Source organism: Aquarana catesbeiana, linkage group LG03 (genome assembly GCF_042186555.1).
Source record: "Aquarana catesbeiana isolate 2022-GZ linkage group LG03, ASM4218655v1, whole genome shotgun sequence".
Lineage (NCBI taxonomy): Eukaryota > Metazoa > Chordata > Amphibia > Anura > Ranidae > Aquarana > Aquarana catesbeiana.
In genome coordinates this window covers 387,589,509-387,612,709 of record NC_133326.1, presented here as the reverse complement: position 1 = coordinate 387,612,709, position 23,201 = coordinate 387,589,509, and the positions used below count along the sequence as shown (strand labels likewise).

The following is a 23,201-nucleotide window of genomic DNA, read 5'->3' as shown; positions in this document are numbered from 1 at the left end:
CCCTCAGAAACAGTATGTCCCCGCCAGCAACAATAGACCTCCCTGCAAAAATGTATCCCCTCCAGCTAGAATAGATCCATCAGCAGCCAGCATCGATAGACCCTGCAGCACACCCCAGCACCCCTTCCCATTACATACAGTCAGTGATGGAGGTGCCAGAACTTTGTTCACTCAAAGTACCGCTGAAAAAAAGCTCTGGAAGCCAGGCAACTAACACAGTAAAAACATACTTAATGCATAATACGGTGTTTTAATGCATCACACTATTCAATTAGTAGATCTTTTTTTTTTTTTTAAATGTTTTTAAAACAATTACATTACAGAAAACACAGAGAAATAAAAAGAACATGAAAATGGCTTTGTTGAAAGTAGATGCCAATGCAGAAAACTTCAAGAATTACAATACTCTAAAATATGTTAATTACACATTTTAGAGGCAAACTAAAATAAAAGGAAAATGGCATAAATCTTCCTGAGCTTTACATTGTGTCATATTTGTGTCAAATCAAGGCTTCACTTCCTGATTCCCTTACCGAAGATGGCGGCAGCAGCACCCGAGAGCTGAGGGAGAGATCAGCTTCGGGTGCTGACATCGCAGGCGCCCTGGACAGGTAAGTGCCCTTATTTTAAAAGTCAGCAACTGCAGTATTTGTAGCTGCTGACTTTAAAAAAAAAAAAAATTTGGCGGACCTCCGCTTTAATAAAAAACTGTTTATGAAAGCTGAACAAACATGGGCTCTTCACAGTAATGGGGTTGATTTACTAAAACTGGAGAGGGCAAAATCTGTTGCAGCTGTGCATGGTAGCCAATCAGCTTCTAACTTAAGCTTGTTCAATTAAAGGAGTTGTAAAAGCAGAAGGTGCTGTGACTCGACTCGGGTGCCCCCATAGCAAGCTGTTTGCTGTGGGGGTATTCAACAGGAGGGAGGGGCCAGGAGCAGTGAAGAGGGACCCGAGAAGAGGAGGATCCAGGCTGCTCTGTGCAAAACCAACTGCACAGAGCAGGTAAGTATAAAATGTGTTTTTTTTTTTTTTTTGTTTCTTTAAAAATTAGACTTTACAATCAATTTAAGAGTTGACAACTAAAAAAAAAACCTGGAAGCTGCTTGGTTTCTATGCAGAGCTTCACCCGATTTTCCCCTCTCCAGTTTTAGTAAATCAACCCCAATGTGTCTGTGACTCATTTAAGGTAATGTGTTTGCATAGAATAATCTCTATGAGACTCAGACTTAACCACAGAGGGTCAAGGTGAGAATCACTATTTCAGTAAAATACTTGACTGCACAGCTACTTATACTCAGCTACACGTCAGTATAAACAGTGTCCCTCATAGTGAACTCCAGGTTGCTCAGATACACAGCTAGAAAGATCCAAAGTTCAAGGGCAAAGAACCACCTCACTAGAATTGAAATACTCTAGTAGCAATCAAGGAGGGGCTCCACACAATAACTGTCTGTTCTGGAGAAGCTGTTTGCTATCATTATATTATACTCTGATCCAGCTGCCCTTACATACTGCCCTTCTGACAGTAAAGGGCATCTCACCTGTCTGCAAATCGCTTGCCAAGCTACCTCGGTCACATCAGGTGTGACGTATGTAAACTGCTGAGAGGGAAAGGCTGAGGAATTTATATTCCCTAGTCATTTCCTGAAACCCGGGGAATTGTGTAAATGGAGTTAAAGGAATATGTGCCTGCTTCTGAGCATGGTGAGTAAATGGTCACTTCGCAACACTGCACAACACCTGAACTTGATGTCCCTGACAAGTTTGTAGACCATTCAAACTCATTCTGTGCAAACAGGGGGTCTCCCAAAGTTGGGTCTCTGGGACCACCACAAGGGTTAAGTCTTAGTTCCATCCTCCGGAGGGAGAGCAGATGCATTTCTATCTTCAGGCACATCAATGGATGGTGGTTTAGAGCAGTGTTTCTCAACTCCAGTCCTCAAGGCGCACCAACAGGTCATGTTTTCAGGATTTCTACTATTTTGCACAGGTGATTTGATCAGTTTCATTGCCTTAGTAATTACCACAGCTGTTTCAGCTGAGGGAAATCCTGAAAACATGACCTGTTGGTGCGCCTTGAGGACTGGAGTTGAGAAACACTGGTTTAGAGGGCCTCAGCGCAGGAGCATGGACCTGAACTACTGGGTGTCTGTTGAGCTATGTAATATTTTCAAGGACCATGGCTTCTCCTGAGAGTCTTGGAATAGTGGACTAGCAGGAGGAAGCCACCACTGAACTTCTGGTAGCTGTGATGCTTGTGGTTGACAAATTCATATGGGTTCCTTTAACCTAACAAACCTCTGTATGGGTCTTAAAGGGTTTGAGAAGTTTATGGTATAGGCTTCTTGGTTTTTGGGTTTCTTCTCTCTAGATATCATAGACAGGGAAATCTGGAATGGGCTGCATTTTCATTTTACCTTGCTGGTGTGCACCTTTACATCAGACTAGTCTCCAATTTGAAGGACAAAGTCTGAGGCTTCCATCTGTTCTTTCTCCACCATGACCTGCGTTTAACAAACTTTTGGACTTTAAACAGGTATGCTTTCTACTCCCAAATCCAGGGAGTCAGAATGTGTTCATGTTTTTTCCGAAGGCACTGTAGCCCATAGGTCTGTGGGCCCCCTGAGAGTATGGCCAAACATAACATAATAGCGTGAGTGACCTGTTGAAGAATGTACTGTTTAGTTACATTTATAGACCACTACGGCCAAGTAGTTGGTCCATTTCTTAAGTTTCTCAGGAGTTAAGCCTCTAAGCAATTGTATCAAGGTGTGACTAAACCTCTCTAATGCCTATTGTCTTGTGGGTGGCATGGGGTAGTGTATACTTTTCTTGGAAGAACCCACTTTTGAAACAGGGTCCCTGGTCTAAATGTTTTTTTGGAGGACAGTCATTAGGAAGGCAAAAGTGCTACCACATCATCTGGGCATCAGTCATGGCAGTCTATTTGCGTATAAGCACTGCGACCAAAAACTTGGTAAAGTGGTCCACCATAATTAGAATTTGATGGTATCTGTCCTCTGACATGTCAAGGGTCTAGAGTGGAAGTCGATGCTCAGTGATTCCAGTGGGGCAGACGTGTCAAGTCAGAGGTGGGATCCAGGTCTCAGCCCCCATTCGACCCCGAATGAATGACATAGTCCCGACAAACTTTTAAACCAACTAGAACAGACAGATACACATGGCTTGCCTCTTGAACCAGGTGAATCATTTTGTGGACACACCAGTGTCCTTCTACATGGGTTCACTCACACAGATTGCCTGGGCCCTTGACAGTACAGCCTGCACAGTTGACTGACAAATCATGGGAAACATTATTCTACAGTACAGTATATCATTCCTTGGGATGAGATGGGAACACTCACTCAGAAGTTTGTTGGTTTAATAGTTGATGTGATCTACTACTCTGGGATCTTCTATCTCTCTCTGTGCAGTTATACCTTTCCAGTACATGGGTGAGGTTTACATTAGGTTTGCTCCTAGGCCTTCCTTCAAACAAGTCAGGAAATTCTAAGTTTTCAGCTTTATCATCCAGTGTGTACTGTGGCAGGGCATACATTATGTCATGTTGTTGCTTGTTCCAGGATATTAATGCAAGGAGAATTCAATCTTGGCCTCAGTTGCTCCAGTATACCAAGTTTAGCTGTTTGGAGATGCACCATAGTTTGTTATCCGCCCAGACCTTGAACATTGCTCCTGACAGATATTCTTAAAAGCATTCAGTGACTGCTCACACCAAGGCCAACTGAAGGAGCTGTAGTTTGCAGGGTTCCTCCCAGTCACAAGAATACTTTGACACTGGTGTAGACAAGAACCCTCTCCTGGCCATCTTTTACAATCCCTAGGCCCTGAGTACTGACTTCAGTTCTTAGCCAGAATGGAAGAGAGAAGCCAGCAAGCATCAATAGGTGGAGGGGGGAGGGGGCAGCAACAGCTGTTATTGCTTCAGGATATCAAATGCCCCCTGTTGCTCTGATCCTCTATTCCTGTATGACCCTTACACACCTGTGATTTTGATATATGCCTTGTTTGAAAATGAAGTGTCCTAGGATCACTCCCACTGCTAATGACAGCTTTCCCATGCTGGCATTAGGTTTATATACAAAGAGTTGGGGATGTGGTAACATCAAGAGCCAAATTTGGACATGGCCATATTTGGTCCACGATGTCACCACTACCCTTTGACTGCCAGGGATTCCCAGCCATGTAATTGAATGGGGCCATTAACATAACTGGTTGTTAAGGACTTAGCACTGCCTGCACCTGCCAGTATCCTTAACAACCATGGATAGCAGGAAGCTGTCATGTATAATAGTGGTAATAATACTGCTATTTTGCATGACATTTAGTCCTGTCAGTTCAGGCATTTGTTGGGCTGAACCTTTAGCTCATTCCTAATCTAGACAGATCAGAATGCTATCCAGGTTTGTGACCCACAGGTAGTCTTCATCATACTCTGGATGTGGCAGGAATGTTGTTCAGTCCTTTTGAACTGGTACAACTCCACGGGAGTAATGAAAGCAGTGTTCAGCCAGTTCGCCTTGGTGACAGAGATCTGTCAATACCAATTGGAGAGATCAAGTGTATAGAAAAATTTGGCAAGTCCTAGGGCATCAAGGGATTCCTAAATCTATGGAAGAGGTATGTAATGGCACTCAGAATTCGTTAGCACCCTCCACTTTTGTGTGGACTATCTTTTTTCACCAAGTTGATTGGAGCTACCAATAGGTTTTCACTCTCCTCAATCACCCCTGTGAGGTGTGGAGGTTTGGTTCGATATCTCTCAGATGGGAGGGCTCTTTTTTGTGGGTATCTCTTGTTCAGTCCTTTTTCTCTTCTGTTTTTGTATCAAAATCTCTGTGTCAGGGTGGCCGCAGGTGATACTGGGCATGAATAATATTTGGAGACACACTGTACACTTGGGCCCATCTAAAGAAATCAGACTACTACAGCATACTTATGCAGTAGCCATCTTATTGCTTCTAACTGAATGTGTGTCATCTTCTCAGAGGTCAATTGTAGCAGTGGTAGCATTTGTTCTTCTGACAACTTTCAGCTTGCTGAGTCATATTCACTTCTGTCACATAGCAACAACAATGAAACACTTAGAGCTCCATGTGTCCCACCTTGGGGGCACTCACATCTGTGATTAGGGCCAGTTCCACCACTGTTGTTCTTGGGAGCAGGCAGATTGCAAGAGTCTAGGTGTTATAGATTTTAATTAGTACCATACCTCACACAATCCCTTTAAAAGAGCCAGCATTCATAGGAAGTATGAGTTCTTGATTAGGAGTTTTCACAAACTCTGTCTCAAAGGAAACCCTGATGATGCAAGATTTTGTTTCCCAGATGTCTACAGGGCATTCTTCAGGACTATCCAGTGCTTCCAGAATGTGCAGCAGTTGTCAGATTTCTTTAAATGGGCCCAAGTGCACAGTGTGTCTCCAAATATTATTCATGCCCAGTATCACCTGCGGCCACCCTGACACAAAGATTTTGATACAAAAACAGAAGAGAAAGGGATATAAAGCCTCAGGACATGTTTGCTTATGACAAAGTACGCACAAAAGTACATGGCATGTCATAATTACAAAATACAGATCAAAATAACCAGTAACTGCAAACATTACAGAGTAGGATCAAGGAAAAATAACAACATTTTTTGTAGTATTTTTTGAGCCTTCCAAGGCTTAGTGGGCTACCCTACAGCTCCACTTTCATCAAGGTAATCCAACATTTAAATAGGGAGCTTTTTGGTGGTGTCAGTGAGATTCATGGCATGTCTAGGCTTACCTTTTCCTTAGAAAAGTACTCCTGGAACAATGGTTCTGACATGGAAATGACATGCAAGCCAGTACCAAAGAGGCACTTAATCTCTTGGCTGTCAAAGCATCCATTCACAACATAACAGTCAACCACCACATGTTTGGTCTTGAAGTCCTTCCACTTTGTCACCCCACTGCTTGAGTTCTGGCAGTGAGACATTCTAGCAGATTTCTCTGTGTAGGGTTGGGGCATTCCCCCTGGTGATGGCCTAACTCTTGACAGTCCTAGCATTAGGATAAGGACCTTGCCTGCTTTGACCACCTCCAAGGTGGTGTTTGCCTTCTCCGTGAGGGGTATCCCCTTTTTGCTCCCCAGACGAGTGTTCCTGTCTGTCGTTCTGTACCCATCACCAGGGCCGGACTTACAATTGGGATTGACTGGACTCAAGCCCATGGGCCCCGTCCAATAGGGGGCCCCGCGGGCAGGGCCGGATCCACGGGAAACACCCGCCTGCTAGCCAGCCCGTTTTGTCGGTACCGCTGCTTATTTTTATGGCGACTGATCAGGCTTGTGTTTACTTCCACTTCCTGATAGCGGTGGAACGTACCATAGGGCGGATGTGATGTTATCAGCCTGAAATGATGGCCACGTTGCCTCCCATGTCTTGCATCATTTCCGGCTGATTACATCACGTCCGCCCTATGGTGCGTTCCACTGCTACCAGGAAGTGGAAGTACACAAGCCCGATCGGTCTCTGTGAAATAAACAGCGGTGCCAGCGAAACGGATTGGCTAGCAGGCGGGAGTTTGCCGCCCCCCTGAATGTTAGAAATCATGGGGCCCTGTACATCCTACCTGATGGGGCCCCCTTCGACCTGGTGGCAAGTGACACCCTGCATCAGCTGACAAGTGAAACCCTGCATCCGCTGACAAGTGACGTGACAAGTGACACCCTGCATCCGCTGACAAGTGACACCCTGCATCCGCTGACAAGTGACGTGACAAGTGACACCCTGCATCCGCTAACAAGTCACACCCTGCATCCGCTGACAAGTGACCTGACGAGTGACACCCTGCATCCACTGACGAGTGACACCCTGCATCCGCTGACAACTGACACCCTGCATCCGCTGACAAGTGACGTGGCAAGTGACACACTGCATCCGCTGACAAGTGACGTGACAAGTGACACCCTGCATCCGCTGACAAGTGACACCCTGCATCCGCTGACAAGTGACGTGACAAGTGACACCCTGCATCCGCTGACAAGTGACGTGGCAAGTGGCACCCTGCATCCGCTGACAAGTGGCACCCTGCATCCGCTGACAAGTGACACCCTGCATCCGTTGACAAGTGACGTGGCAAGTGACAATCCGCATCTGAAGGCAGGTGATGTTGGCAAGTGACATGCTCAGGCACCGACTGATTCTGCTTATGGTGAGTTGAACTATTTTATTTTATATAACAATGTAATAATAGAAATTATTGCACTTCAATCATTTTTTTGCGATACGGCACTGCGTCGATTTTAACTGAAATTGCGCAGTTGTGTGATGCTGCACCCAAACAGTCGGCTACTCTCGGGACTGCGAGAGGACCCCAGAGCCGACGAGAGCCGCCGAGAGGACCCGAGAGCCGCCGAGATACACAGGACTCTGTATCTCGGCGGTGCCATTTTTAAACTTCAAGACTGCAATGACAAGGCTGCAAATGACAAGGCTACACTGACAAGGCTGCAATAACACTGGACAAGGCTGCAGATGGACGCTGTGCAAGGCTGCATTAATGGGCATTTAAATGTAAGTTTTTTTTTTTTCCTTAAACTTCCCTCCTAAAAGTGTTTTTCCTTAAAATTCCCTCCTAAACTTGGGGTGTGTGTTATACGCCGGCGCGTGTTATACACCGATAAATAGGGTAATGTATAGAAGGTAGGGCCCGAAAGTGACTCAAGCCCAGGGGCCCCCACCACCCTAAGTCCTGCCCTGCCCATCACCCTAGCCAGTCATCCTGCTCTGCCCCTTTCCTTGCATTGCATCTTTGCTCCTATTGTTTTGGACTGAACCAGAACCGTTCGGGACTTTTGTTTCTGTCCCCCTGGCCAAATTAACCTTAATTGTAAAAGTGTGCACACTTGAAGTAAATTACTGAGACAGACACAAGTTCAGTAGATTGATACTTTTCCTTTATTACTTCCTGGACTCTGGCTAATATACCGTGAGCCGGATATTTTGTTATCAAATATCAAATAAGACAAGCGTATGTGGACCGCAAGATATACATATTCATTATTGTGACAAAGTATAAGCTTTTAGCTAGGTTATATCTATATAAGGGAATAGCAAACTATCATAGCTAAATAGGGTGTCTTGTTTCCAGTTCTTGAAAACAGGCACAATCTTCTTAATCTGTTCTTAACTCTTGCAGTTCTGTTCCACATGAAGGGGGAGGATAAGCCTGCAGACATCTAATTGAATATGGTTAAGGTTGATAGCAGAGGCTGAAGTAAGCACTTATATCTATATGGTTTTATTGGAAATAGGCATTTCACCATAACACTCATAGTCACATCCATTACACTGTGTCTTGCAGTTCCAGTGCATAATGTAAAATTCCATTTCTAATTTTGTGTTGACTGAGCCTTGTCTCCTAATGCTTACCACTAATGCTACCACTTGGCCATACACTGGTTCTAAGTGGTTAATAATCTTGTCAAGGGATTCCTGGTTCGGGAGGGAGGAGCCGGATGTGGACGTCAGGCTGGTTCCGAGGCTAAGCCCGGGAAGCCGGTCGTGTCCCTCCCCACGATGCGAGTCTAGGCGTCGGCTCCATCGACCTCGTGTCTCCCCTACGTCCAACCTATGGACTAGTATTGGCATCTGCGGCCCCCCCATACCTCGAGACCCGCTGCGGGTTTCACCCGATCTTCGGCATTTCCGGCTTCGCCCACTACGGTCCCGTTACGGTCCCTCTCCGCTCTCCATGGACATTGGGCTCGTTCCAGCATCGGTGCCTCTCCATGCCTCTCCGCTATTCGAGCTCGGCTGAGGCCAGGGGAGTACTGCCGAGCACTGCCAACAGCAGACAGTACAGTGCCGTGGGCGGAGCAGGCGCACGGTTCCCCCGAAACTAAGAGGAAAGAGGCCTGCCCATGGTGATAGCTCTCGTCGCTGCTGTTGCAGTGTGCGGCAGTGTGGTTCAAGTGGGTTCCGGGCCGAGAGTAACTGAACACACGGCGACGGAGGAACCTGACGGAACCTGAAGGAGCGGAGGTGGGAGGAGAAGCAAAGCCGAAGTAGCAGGAGTCCAGCTAGAGGGGTAAGTGAAAAAAAAAAAAATGTGACCCGAGGAGAGGTGGTCTGAAACCCCTGGCATCGAATCTATGGAAGTAAACCGGCAAGAAAATGGCAAGTAATTGAATCAACTTAAATGAAAACCTGTATGTTTTGCGTTCTGGAGGTGGATGTGTTAAAGACATAAAGCCCATGTTAAACCCATGTTAAACCCATGTTATATGAAGTGAACTGTTGTGGAGCACTGTCTAAATTTTAAGGTTACAGGACTGATGTGGCAGAGGATGTGAAGCCTACCCTACCCTACCTTGCATCTAAACTTTCACCGCTCGTGAGAAGTAAATTACATATTAATCATATATGCCATATACAAGCTAAGCAAGTTAAACATGAGTTCACATATAAGTCTTTGACCTGTTTTTCCCTTGATCTGAGAAGAAATCTGAAATAATTTCTTAATACCGACAATACACACAGGACATGTGGGAGTAAGTGGGGCAGGCTCTTAGGTGCGTGAGAACTGTGAGCTGAGAAAACTGTGCACTAAAACGACCTATGGAGAGTATAGTGGGATTGGAGAAACTGGGCACACTACAGTGGACTTGGTGGCAAATATACCTCGCTCGACATCTTTAAGCTTACACCCCTACTTCCATATTTCCGTACGACGGCGCCGCTCAAGGCAACAATACATAACTTACAAAAATCAGGAACCCATCCCTACCCGTAGTGAGAGCCAGCCCAAGAAGGGGACCAGAGGAGAGGGGACGGGAGAAAGGGAGGCAGGGTGGGAGCTCCTGAAATACTACGGAATAGGAAGGAAGGTATGAGAGGTAAATCAACAAAGGGGATGGCAGCTAACCTGCCCAGAACAAGTGCAAGCCCGGGAACCATTAGGAAATACATTGTACAGGATAGCAGTACAGAAAGCCCAGGTAAACAAACAGGGGCCAAAAGCAAAGCCCCTGAGAGTTTACCAAAGATGGGGACAAGAAGACAACTAGCAGAGATAGACATCCATACTGCAAGTGGCGAGATACTGGATGAAGAAACGGTGGAATCCCAACAAAAAAAACAACTACCAACAAAGGGCGAAATGGCAGAAATGTTTGCGAAGCTTGAAACCTCAATAAAAGGAGAAATTGAGTCCCTACGAGAAGATATGAATCAAACTCTAAAAAGGGTGGAAGAGGCAGAAACAAGGCTGGATAGAAATGGAGAAGAGCTGGAAGGCTTCAAAAAACAGATAGAGGAGGTTCTAAAAGAACAGAGAAACATCCTGTACAGATTAGAAGATCCAGAGAACCGGAGCAGAGAATCTTTGGATAAGAGGCCTACCAGAGACACAGGGAGAAAAAGAGGACCTACAAGTAAAAATGGACATGATCTTTGGGGGAATGATTACCGCACTTAATACGAGCTGTAAAATAAAATTTGAGTTCACAGGATTCGCAAACCTGCAGAAATCAAGGGGGATGTCCCAAGATAGGGGAGAAGTGGGAACTACGTAAAGAAGCCCTGGAGGTCACTATTGTTGTTATTCTAAAAGAAGGGAAAGATGGAATGCTATGTTCCAGCTACAGACCTATCTCTCTCCTAAATTTAGATACTAAAATATATGCAAAAATCCTCACTGACAGGATGAAAAAAATAATGCAAAATATAATATATCCAGATCAGGTAGGTTTTATTCCTGGGAGGGAGGGGAGAGACAACGGAACCAGAACCTTGTTAGCAATACAGAAGACGAAGGACAGTGGGGCCCCAGGACTACTCCTGTCGATTGATGCTGAGAAAGCATTCGACAGGGTAGACTGGGGCCTCATGCAGGGTACTTGGGAAGAAATAGGATTGGGAGTGGAAACGATAAAACGCATAAAGGCCGTATATAATAGACCTACAGCAAGGGTAAAGATAAATGGGACAGTATCAGCTCCGTTTGAAATGCTCAACGGAAGGAGACAGGGGTGTCCATTATCCCCCCTGCTGTTCGTGTTGGCGCTGGAACCACTCCTAACTAGGATAAGACAGAACCCAGACATAAGGGGGATAAAGGTGGGGGAGGAAATCCATAAGTTAGCGGCGTATGCGGACGACATTTTGTTCTATGTAACCAACCCCAGGATATCCTTGCCAAACCTAATGAAAACCCTAAAAGAGTACAGTGAGATATCAAACTTTAAGGTGAACCCATCTAAGTCCGAGACTTTAGTTTTCAATATACCAAAAAAGGAAGAACTTATACTCCAAAAAAACTTTCCATTTGTATGGGGTAAAAAAGAAATGAAGTACTTAGGGGTTAAGATAACTAAAACTAGTGTAAGCCTATACCAAGCAAATTTTCTCCCTTTACTGGACGAGATTAAAACAGAATTAAACAGAATTATAACTGGATGTTTATCTTGGGGGGGAGGGGGGAATTAATATTTTTAAAATGGTCATCCTCCCCAAAATTATGTATAAAATGCAGATGCTACCGATCCCACTCCCGGAGGTGTTTTTCAAAACATTACAAAAGTTATTCTTAAAATTTATATGGAGAAGGGAAAAAAGCACGAATAAGTTTGACACAGTTAACTAAAGATAAGACAAGAGGAGGTTGGGGTGCACCAGATGTTAGAAATTATTATAATGCTGTAATATTGTCACGTATAGTAGAATGGGCAAAAGAAAATAGAGAAAAGAGATGGGTTAAGATGGAAAGCACAATAAGCACAGTTAATTTAGGTAAAATAATTTGGATTCCTCCACGATTTAGAAAGCTTGGCAACGGTACAAACAATATTACTAGAAATGCACTAAAAATATGGGACCACTTACATAAAAAGGAAAAATTGGAATACAACTCACCATTAATACCACTAACAAACACAGAATATTTTATAGCCGAAATGGAAGCATGGTTCGGGAAATGGATAACACTAGCGAATGCACAACTGAAAGACATCATGGAGCAGGGCAAAATTTACACTTATCATGATTTAAAGGGTAAATGGGAGTGGAGATCGTTAGATGAATGGCAGTATAATCAACTAAAACACTTTACAGAGTCTTTGCCCCAGCCAATAAGAACTGAGGCAAATTTGCTCCCCATAGAGAAAATCTGTGTTGACAAGGGAAAGAAAAGGGTGATTTCAAGGATATATAGAGCACTTATGGAGAAGGTAGGGCCGGAGATACCACTGTACATTGAAAAATGGGAGAAGAAACTCGGAACATCCCTGAAAAAAGAGGAGATCAGACAAATATTGTGTTGGGTTTATGTTACCACAGTAAACAATAGTATGATAGAAATAAACTATAAATGTTTAGCCAGATGGCATATCACCCCTGATAAAGTACATAAATATCAAGATGAAAAGTCGCAATATTGCTGGCGAGGGTGCAAAGAAATTGGGACGACGTCCCATATATGGTGGCAATGCCCGGAAATTAAAAAATATTGGGATGAGATAAGGCAAATAATCGGGGAAATAACTAACATAATGCTCCCAGATGATCCGTGGGGCTGCCTATTCCACGGGATAAATATGCCAACCAAACAATATTTGAGAACCTTATTGCCGCCACTTTTAAATGCAGCTAAAAGTCTTATACCTAGACATTGGAAGGAACCAATAAGACCCACAATGAGGAACTGGTGTAATAAAGTAAATGAGATCCAAAACTTAGAGTATCTAAGGTTTAGTGATGGGGAGGAAATAAAAGAAAAATATTTGTAATTAATAAGAGGAGTGTGGAGGAGAGGTCGAGAGAGAGGACCTGAGGTGTGACTGGTATATAGGGGGGCCTGCGGGGGGGGGGTTTGGTGGATGGATGGGACTTGGTGTTGTTCTGTGGGAGTAAGTGTATCTATATACTCTGGATATATGGGTGAACGGGGGCACGGGGAGTTTGCATAATAAAAAAAAAAAAAAAAAAGGGATTCCTGGTGCAAGAATAACCCTCTTGCTTCACTTGTCTCTTGACCAATCACAATTCTGTGGTCAGGAATCCTGCTAGGAACAAGATTGTCATTACAGCAGGGGCTATAGGATGCCTGCTTCCCTTAGGAGTAGTACTGCTGGATGCTGCTGCTGCACCACTCCCATCGCCATTGTCGGACATGGCCAATCCTGTTTATAGATGCCAAGTTTGACGGGATAGGTAATCAGCTAAATGATCAGACACAGAGTAACTGTAACTTGCAATGTACTAGCCAGGTGTAAAGTTAGAGGCATAAATTCAAAACAATCAAGGAAGGGGAAAAAAAAGCATGCATACGCTGCAGAATAACGAAAAACAGGCTATAAAAGCACTTACATGGACTCTTCCCATCCAGGTCGCTGTGACTCAGTCAGGATAATATTTGGCTCCATAGAATAGCCTCTATAAGAATATTTTACAACAGAAGGTCAGGTTGAGAATCACTACTGTAATAAATTAGTTCAGAACACAGCTACCTGCAATTATCCTCCTAAATAGAGTCCCTCACAGTGAGGTCCAGGACAGCACTGGTTACACAGGCTAACAGGTATAGAGCTCCAAGGCCCCAAAAAAAGGGCCACCTCACTGAAAATGGTTCTCCGGTAGAAATTGGGAGGGGTAATTGGGGATGGGTCTTCTGGAGAAGCTGCATGCTAGGCTTCGGCCCAGGTGCCAGAATGCTGGTTCTGACAGTGGAGGACCTCTCACTTAGCTGCAGATCACTTGTCCATCTCCCTCTGCTTGGTCAGGTTTGACTGCTCTGATCTACTGATGAAGGGAAGCTGAGGAATTATACTTCCTGAGGGGGAAAATGAAGATAAAGGGGCCTGCACCTGCATCCGAGCATAACGAGTAAATAGTCACTCTGCCACAACACTATGATAAATGAAGTAGTAGTAATCTGTCTATTAACTGGGAAAGTAACACATTGCTGTGTTACTGAAAGTGCTGTCACAGCCCAGTGAACAGTCTGCAGACTAGCTATGCCCAAAGAAATATGCCATATGGCTGATAACAAACAGAAATTTCTGAACAAATACAGGCATGCTGCAATAGCACAGTCATAGCTGCAAGCTTCTTGTTAATATTTAAATTATAGCTGGTTCACTGAAAATTGAAAATTAGTCAGTGCTGTTCTCTCTTTTGTTATGTCATGAAGGTGACAATCATTCAATATGTTCACTGGATTGCATTGTCGGTAATGATTAGAAATGACTTCCGGTCTGTGTTTCCCAGTCACAAAGGTGTTTATTGTGCGCTCCTTATTCAGAGATTGCAACCGAGATCTGTTGTACTGTTTATTTCCCATCAGCTTGTCATAGCTCCAACACTAGAATGAGAACTGACAAACAATTTATGGCATTCATTTAAAAACAACGCAGTGCAGTCCACCACCAGGCCGCAAGGGAATAGACAACTATTTTACTTACTGACCTAAAGCATCTGTTGTAGAATTACTAAAACTGTCAGATGTCATGAGATCATAGTCTTCGAGGTCTGAGCAGAAGCCAAAAGCACTGAAATTACCTAACAGCAGTTTAGTACAGTTAAAGATACACTCCAGTCAAAATTAAAGATTAAACTTTGAGTGCCTACAGAAACCACAACTTACCAGCTGAACAGATTGGGTATTTATACAGACATTGCTGTTCTCTACCAGTCTTCCCCATTCACTTTGTAAACTGGTGATCCTGGAACACATCGTCTGATGATGCTGAAAGACTTTGCTTGCTGCTTATCACACATAGATGTTTAGCCACCAACCAGATTCAAACTTGCTTTGCGGGTTTTCAATGTAATTTGAGGAAGAAAGCAGAGAAAGGGGAACTTACACAGGCCAGGCTTCAGAACCTCTATGGAGCGTTGTAAACTTGCAAGGGATTACACAGAACCAGGGCTGTCATCTTTCCTAGGAGAAAAATGCCGACTGTAGGTGTAGCTTGTTGTGGGCGGGGCTTAGACAGTAAAAGCATTGCAGGCTGGTTATAACTGGATAGCTTAACGTGCTAGCTGCTCTGAAGTCTACTGCTACATCCCTGATATTGCATATTTAAAATCCCAGTACGTTGAGGCATAAGGTGGGAGGGACCATGTGAAATACCCCTGTCCTCCCAGAATGCAATGCTCAGTGCCTGAGCGCCAAATTACTAGGCATGCCCAGACACTCGGGAGGTGGGCATGATGGGTTGTGTTCAGTGTTTGCAATGACAGCAACAGAAATGGGCAGAGAGTAATGGTGCTCCTAGTGGGTAGGGGGAGGCTGTTTTTTATAGCATAGGTTTGTTTTACAAATGCATTTGTTATTTACTGGTTTTATATATTTATAGAAACCTATATGAAAGCGGTTGTCCCCAGAACTTCTTTTGCGGCTCTATGCACTGTAATGTAATGTACCATGTCCATAGCTCCCAACTGTCCCTGATTTCGAGGGACTGTCCCTGATTTGGAGCAATGTCTCTCTGTCCCTCATTCTTCTTCATTTGTTCCTCATTTTGGTCTGATCTATATAGATGTATATAAAATGCACTTTTTATCCATCAAAAAGTGTTTTCCAGTGCTAAACATTTCATCTGATTTCTAAATTGCTGCATTTGTAAATTCCAAAAGCCAATATAAAGGAATAGTAGTGGTAAAAAAAGCAATTGTGGGTTTAACCCATCTTGTTTTTTTTTTTTTGTACAATTCCCCTATAAGGGGGTGTGGCAAGGGGTGTGTCCTATGCCTGCATACTTTTGCTGATAGGTGTCCCTCATTCCCATCTCAGAAAGTTGGGAGATATGCATGTCTATCAGTGAAGAATAATTAGCAGCACTCGTAAGAAATGACATGGTGAACAAACATACTTTAATATATGGCCCAAATTCATCTCTCTTTGGGTGCGAAGCTGCTAATTATTCAGCACCCAGGATCTGTCCTGCAATGGCTCATAATGGGGCTTTGAACTATTTTTACTGGTGCCAGCTGTAGATATAGTTTTACTTGTTAAATGTATATTGAATGAGAACCCTACACAAAAGTAAAACTAAAGAAAATGAATCCTAGTTGGGTTTATGTGCAAGTTTGAACATTGAGCCTGGGTTCGCACTGGTGCGAATTTACAGCAGGTTTAATACATTTAGGAACACACAGATTCGGAGGTCATGTAAAAAGCATAGTATTCCATGGCTTTGGTTCACATCTATGCGAATTTGGTGCGAGAAAAAAAAGGGGTCCTATGGGTGTTGACTGTGGGTGCGATGCAAATTCCTATGGTGCAGTGCGAATTTTATCTTCATAGGCTTCAATTGACTTTGCAGTAAACTTGCAGCACATAGTTCACATCTCTGCGAATTGTTCACTGTCTGGCTCCTGAAATTTTCTGTAAATTTGCACTTGTCCACCTGAAAACGCAAGGAAATTTACACCTCACACAGGACAAAAAAATTGATCAAATTCGCAGTACATCGCATCGCAGTAGTGTGAACCTAGGCTGAGTGTTAAGTTATTTTAATTCTGCAGACATACCTACAATTTAATTTCAACATATTATTGTCTGAGAATCTGCCAGGGGAAAAAATGTAAGTATAGTGTATAAAGTTTGGGTGTTTCGTCAGATTCGTCGACCCGTCAGAATGTTTAACAGAAGTGACGTTCCGCCGCCATCTTATTACACCCTGCACTCCTCCATAGTAAGGACACAGTTATGCCCTGTACACACAGGCGGATTTTCCGACGGAAAATGTGTGATAGGACCTTGTTTCGGAAATTCCGACTGTGTGTAGGCTCCATCACACATTTTCCATCGGAATTTCCGACACACAAAGTTTGAGAGCAAGCTATAAAATTTTCCGACAACAAAATCCGTTATTGGAAATTCCGATCGTGTGTACACAAATCCGACGCACAAAGTGCCACGCATGCTCAGAATAAATTAAGAGACGAAAGCTATTGGCTACTGCCCCGTTTATAGTCCCGACGTACGTGTTTTACGTCACCGCGTTTAGAACGGTTGGATTTTCCGACAACTTTGTGTGACCGTGTGTATGCAAGACAAGTTTGAGCCAACATCCATCGGAAAAAATCCATGGATTTTGTTGTCGGAATATCCGATCAATGTCCGACCGTGTGTACAGGGCATTAGAAGGGGGAAAGCGGACATCTTGTTACACCCACCAGAGTTTTGCATTTTACACTTATTTTTAACAGTACAGTGAGTTTATAGAGTGAAATACAGTAGTTAGAACTCCGTCTGAATGGTTAGATGTTGAATTTTAAAAGCAGCGGCAAGCCTGCTGATCTCACAGGTTTGCTAATCTGACAAAAGATTGCTGATTTTAAAATTAAACATCTAAATATTCAGAAGGAGTTCTAAGTACTGTATTTCACGATATAAACTCACTTTACTGTTAAAAATAAGTGTAAAATGCAAAACTCCGGTGGGTGTAACAAGATGTCCTCTTTCCCCCTTCTCAATGTATCCTTACTATGGAGGAGTGTGGGGTGTAACAAGATGGCAGCAACAAAACATCACTTTCACTACACATTCAGTCGGATCGCCTTATCTGATGAAACACCGGCACGTAGCGATGTCAGTATGTATCAGCATCAACCCTCAAAACCCTACAAGTCTGGGCAGAGCTTGCCCACCCCTTCCTGCCTCTTCCACATTCCTTTTGGTTAGTGAGGTGGCCTATCATAGCGATGATTCAATAAGATTTTGTGGGGGCAGGAAGTAGTGGCAAGAATAGTCTGTTAGAACAGCCCATTATTCAACTTTAACTGCAGGTTTTTAGACAGTCTCACCTTTAGATACATGCACTATAAAGCAGTTTTTTTTCTGATTGAGACTTTTATATTATATTATATTCCTCTTACACTCGGTTATGGGTATTTCTGTGAGCATTCAAGAGACACTGTGTGCTATCATCGTGTTGGCAGTGCAACAAATATCAGTCTTCTGATGACCTCTTCCTCTTTCTCCCAGGACCTGGAGATACCCTCACACACGGCAAAAAAGGACAAATGGGAGGGATATATATTTTTCATATGTAAGCCTAAATATGCATGATAATTTAAGACTGAGCATTCAAGTTGTTTTACAAGGCCAACAGTGGTGTGTATTTTGAGATAAATTGAGTCAAATTTCTAGTTTTAGCACACTTGCCAAGTTTTCTGGATAGCTTTGGTAACATAGTGGATGCTTAGGAAGCATACAGGGAGCACAACCAGACTAAGTAGTTAGGTTTTTCATCCAGACATAGGGAATAAGTCCTCAAGAGTCTCTCTTTCTGTATATACAGTATATGTTTTTTAAAGCCACAAAAATATATGTAAACTTGTCTTAAATGTTTAGGTGCAGGGCCGCCATCAGGGGGGTACAGCCCATACACTTGTAAGGGGCCCCAGTGTCTGGATGGGCCCGTCCGACTGGTAGGGATGTGAGAAGGCAGGGGCGGGTGCAGAGGAGCTTTGTGGATGCTCCTGTATGTGTGAGTCGGTAGGCTCCTGCTCTGTCATGAGCTGACATCGGGCTCTTTGCTGCCACCTCTGGCTATTTCCTGCATGTGCACCCCTCTGCATGTGGAAACAAGAGCAGGGACTAGGACCACCTTACAAGTGAGGGCTGTTGTGCGGGCGGGGGGGGTGACTGTGTACATGCCTGTATGTGTACATGTCTGTGTGTGTGTACATGTCTGTGTGTGTGTACATGTCTTGTGTGTGTACATGTCTTGTGTGTGTACATGCCTGTGAGTGTGTACATGCCTGTGAGTGTGTACATTCTTGTGTGTGTGTACACGTCTCTGTGTGTACACGTCTGTGTGTGTGTGTACATGTCTCTGTGTGTGTACATGTCTTGTGTGTGTACATGTCTCTGTGTGTGTACATGTCTCTGTGTGTGTACATGTCTGTGAGTGTGTACATACCTGTGTGTGTGTGTGTGTGTGTACATGTCTTGTGTGTGTACATGCCTGTGTGTGCGTACATGTCTTCGTGTGTATACATGCCTGTTTGTGTACATGCCTATGTGTGTACATGTCTTGTGTGTGTATACATGCCTGTGTGTGTGGGTGTACGTGCATGTCATATATATACATGTGAGTGGTGCTGGGAGTGTACAGGTGTGAGGGGGCTGAGAGCTTACAGGTGTGAGGGGGGCTGAGAGCTTACAGGTGTGAGGGGGGCTGAGAGCGTACAGGTGTGAGGGGGGCTGAGAGCGTACAGGTGTGAGGGGGGCTGAGAGCGTACAGGTGTGAGGGGGGCTGAGAGAGTACAGGTGTGAGGGGGGCTGAGAGAGTACAGGTGTGAGGGGGGCTGAGAGAGTACAGGTGTGAGGGGGGGCTGAGGGCGTACAGGTGTGAGGGGGGGCTGAGAGCGTACAGGTGTGAGGGGGGGCTGAGAGCGTACAGGTGTGAGGGGGGCTGAGAGCGTACAGGTGTGAGGGGGGCTGAGGCACTGAAGGACTTGGTGGAATGCTAGTGGGCAGATTTGGTGGGACAGCCAGTGGGCGAGACCCTGGGGAATGTTGGTGGTCAGGCTCGGGTGGGGGCCCAGGCCTAAAGCTGTATAAGGGGCCCCACAATTTCTGATGGATGCCCTGTTTAGGTGTGATTGGTAATAATAAAGCAGAAAGGGATCAGGATGGAGTGAGCAACCTCCTCAATAGATACTGTACAGTGAGTGAGCATTATTACCCTAGCACAGGAAGTGTGTTACTGGCAGGATCACTGATGAAAATAAAAAAAGCCTTTAAAAAAATAGAAACTAATCCAACCCCCACATCAAAGGCTTTGTAAACTGCAATATATTATGCTTTTACTCTTTAGTTTAGACATATTATGGTACACCAAATTATTTTTTTAACCTTAGCACAATCACTGACTTACTGGATGGCATTCGTATCTCAATGATTTCATTTACTGACTGCAATTGCTCTTTGGGTTAAATAAAGATGTTTTCTGACTGGTGACTCTGTATGCCAGTGATCATTAACCGGTAGTACGAAGCTCAGCAAGTGCTAATCTTGGAAACAAATGTCTGTCTGAACACCTGCACTTTCCATACGCTTTTATTAAAAGCTTATCTAAGTGTGCTGAAACAGGTTGGGAACCCCTGGTGTACTCTGCTCTCCCATCTGTGTGAGTCAGGAACCCAGCTGGAGTACAGTTACCAGCACACATGCACACATAATAAGGGAAAAAATATAACATGATACAATCCACTAGATCATGGTTTTAATTTTTTTTTAATTAATAACTGACAGATGTATCGAAGATATGTTGTTAGATCCTACAAATACATGTTAGTCTATCAGCTTTATAATACTGCTTCAACATGAATTACACACAATATTTTTTAAAATGTTTGGCTGAATTGCGTAATTATGTATCAGCATAACTGATATAATATTTTTATTTACAAATTTGTTCTGCTATTAGAAGGTTTCTAATACCCCACCTACAATTTGCTGGTTAAAAGAGCAGATGATGACTAATAATACTGCTAAATCCCAGCGTATCCTCATTAATCACATATAAGTGTATATAAAAATCTTATTTTAAACCCTTGAAATAATTGTGATTATAAATATTAAGACTTCAAAAATAAAATAAAAAAACAGTCTGTGACTTACTAAATACTTAGTAAATCAAATCTGCAGTGGTTAGTCTATAAGTAAGCAGCAAATATTGTTGCACAAAAAAAAATAAACTTTTTCTGGACAGCAATAACATGGAATATTCTAAATGGATCAAAGATTTTTGAATGCTTTGATCAAAACATTTGATCCTGGCAAAGCTGTGTTTAATTCTGGAAAAGCCACCATATCAAATGGAATGAAGTTGCTTGATCTCTGCGTTCAGAAGTGCATTGTGCTGTATTAGATTTCTTTAATAAAATCAAAATGACTTTATCAGGGAATGGATCTATGTCTATAGAATGTAAAGGATCCAGGCACTAAGAGTTATTATTGTCCAGAGAAAACACATAAAATATCAGTTACATTAAATATTCCTGTATATAGAAAAGATTAGATGTCAAACCCTCCTAGGCATTCAGTAGTCATTCTTAAAATGTCACTGCTGCCTTTTGTGACAGCAATCGTTGAATATTTCTGAGTTTATGAATAAAATAATTTGAGATAAATGCATGGACAGCAGAGTCACATTATACATAATCTACAGAATACACGGTTATAAACCTTTCCTAAAAAAAAAAATGCTCAATCCACAACATCCCTTGACAGCTCAGTATCTCTTTTGGCACAAGTGAATAATTTTCTGATCATCGCAATAAAATGACATTCAAATAGTGGTGGTATATGAAACAAATCCTAGCTTGCCTTAATTTGTATAGATATAAAAAAGTGAATTAAGAAATGCATCTCAGATGCTGCCTATACTGGTCCCTTCAGACAGACTGTGTTTTCCAAGGGCTCCTGGCTTCCCTTAGGGATCTGTCGTAGGGGAAACCTGCAAAGAAGGAATTTCTCAGCTGACAGTTAATGAAAAGGACAATCAGAGTCACTGACAGAAAAAGGAGGACAAAGAGGACAATGTAAGTCATTAGGTCAGGTTTGTTGATCTCCCCTTCCTTGAGCACCCTGGCCGTGGACATGTAGAAGGCTGAGGAGCTGACAGGTCTCTGGGTGCTGCCCAGGTAAGGAGTGTTGGTCTGTAGCATGATCTGGGCTTCTGTAGCACTGCTGGAGTTGAGCAGCATCACTCCATACATGATCATGATGATTTTTTTTTTTTTTTCGCACAGCCCTTTAATACACAAAAGACTCCAAGAATTCACATTTTTTTTATCCAAAGTGTCTTGCTAGTTTTAGAATCCAGAATAGACATTTCATTCAGGCTAGGGCAGTCGTGTAAAGCACACAAATCCATTACTGCCGCTGCCTATAATCTCAACTATTGCAAATAAATCTGTTACTCCAAAATCGTAGGTGGATCTGTCTTCTCCTTAAAAACTCTCTCAAACTGCTGTTCCCTCATCTCCAACGGCAACATGCACATCAGTATAAAAATCCTGGCACAAAGCGATAATGTAATCCTCCTCCGTCTCTAGGTTTGAATGAGAGGGCAGGTATTTGTACTCACAACAGTCACAGAACAGTTTAACGGCTAATTATAACAAAGGCAAACAACGGGAGGTCACATCCTTGGTTTCCGCATCTTTGTAGCATGTTAGATCCATGTCACTGGGAAAAATTGGAACATATTTTTGCTATGATTCTTGAATAATACTTGCAGTCTTGAGAGCATCAAATTATTGTAGATATCCTTTTAGGAGAGATCCGCCCCTCCCCCATTTAAATCCTTGTAATCTGTTTGTGCCGTTGAACTAAAATCTGATTTGCCTTTTTAATACACTCCGAAGTTCCTTTCGCCTTGGAGTCCTGGTGGTTTCCAACACGGCTTTCCTGCACGCAGCCAGTCTGATCTGTGCCTGTACATGCACTAAACATGTGACCAGATTTGCTCAAACTCCAGCCGAGCCTCATTTGATGCAGCAGGGGAGCTTTTTACACCGCGATGCTGAATCTTCCTGGACACTGTGATATCTAACAGCTTCCTGTTATTAAAATTAAATCATTGTGGGCATTTAATCATCCTGAGTGTATATTGCTGGGCTGCAGAAAAAGTCCTTGCTTTTCTTTCTAGATTCGCATCTCATATTTGTTATTAGAGCTAGAAGCAGGTATTCATTGGCTGTATATTCTCCAGCAGCCTCTACAGACTGGCAAATAGCATGTTAATTCTATTTAATCAAACTGCCTTTAAATGGCCATTAAGTCTTGGCTTGCTGCCAGACATTTTTAAATCTCCTAACTCCTTAGCACTTTGTAATACAGAAAATGGAAATATATTCGAGCTTTTCTTCCTAGGATTGCAACTACGCTGGCGATTTTGTATGAGGACGAGTCACCTGTGAATGATCACTTATTCTTTGATCCATATGTACATGGCAGAGCCGTCATCAAACCTCAGCAACAGGTAACCTTCGACACATGAGTAATTGGGGTCTCTGCAATATTATAATATACTGTATACAGTAATAATATAATAAGAATTTATTATGGCAACCCAGGGCTACACTACACTGGTGATTTTGTATAGGTTGAGTCACCTTTGAATGATCACTTATTCTTTGATTTATATGAACATGGCAGAGCTGTTTTCCAATCCCATCAACA

At 43.2% G+C, this 23,201-nt stretch overlaps 1 protein-coding gene across 1 annotated transcript; it reads right to left on the bottom strand.

The window, feature by feature from the left end:
- Window positions 1–20,201: 20,201 nt before the first annotated feature.
- On the bottom strand, window positions 20,202–22,766 carry SMIM32 (small integral membrane protein 32). The gene has a single exon (XM_073620693.1). It carries the CDS (start codon window positions 21,737–21,739, stop codon window positions 21,410–21,412), a length of 330 nt encoding a protein of 109 aa, XP_073476794.1. The 5' UTR covers window positions 21,740–22,766; the 3' UTR covers window positions 20,202–21,409.
- Between the last annotated feature and the right edge of the window lie 435 nt (window positions 22,767–23,201).

What these genes read in the sequence shown, in the direction of transcription:
- SMIM32 (XM_073620693.1), bottom strand. Translation starts at nt 21,739, where the DNA reads ATGATCATGTATGGAGTGATGCTGCTCAACTCCAGCAGTGCTACAGAA.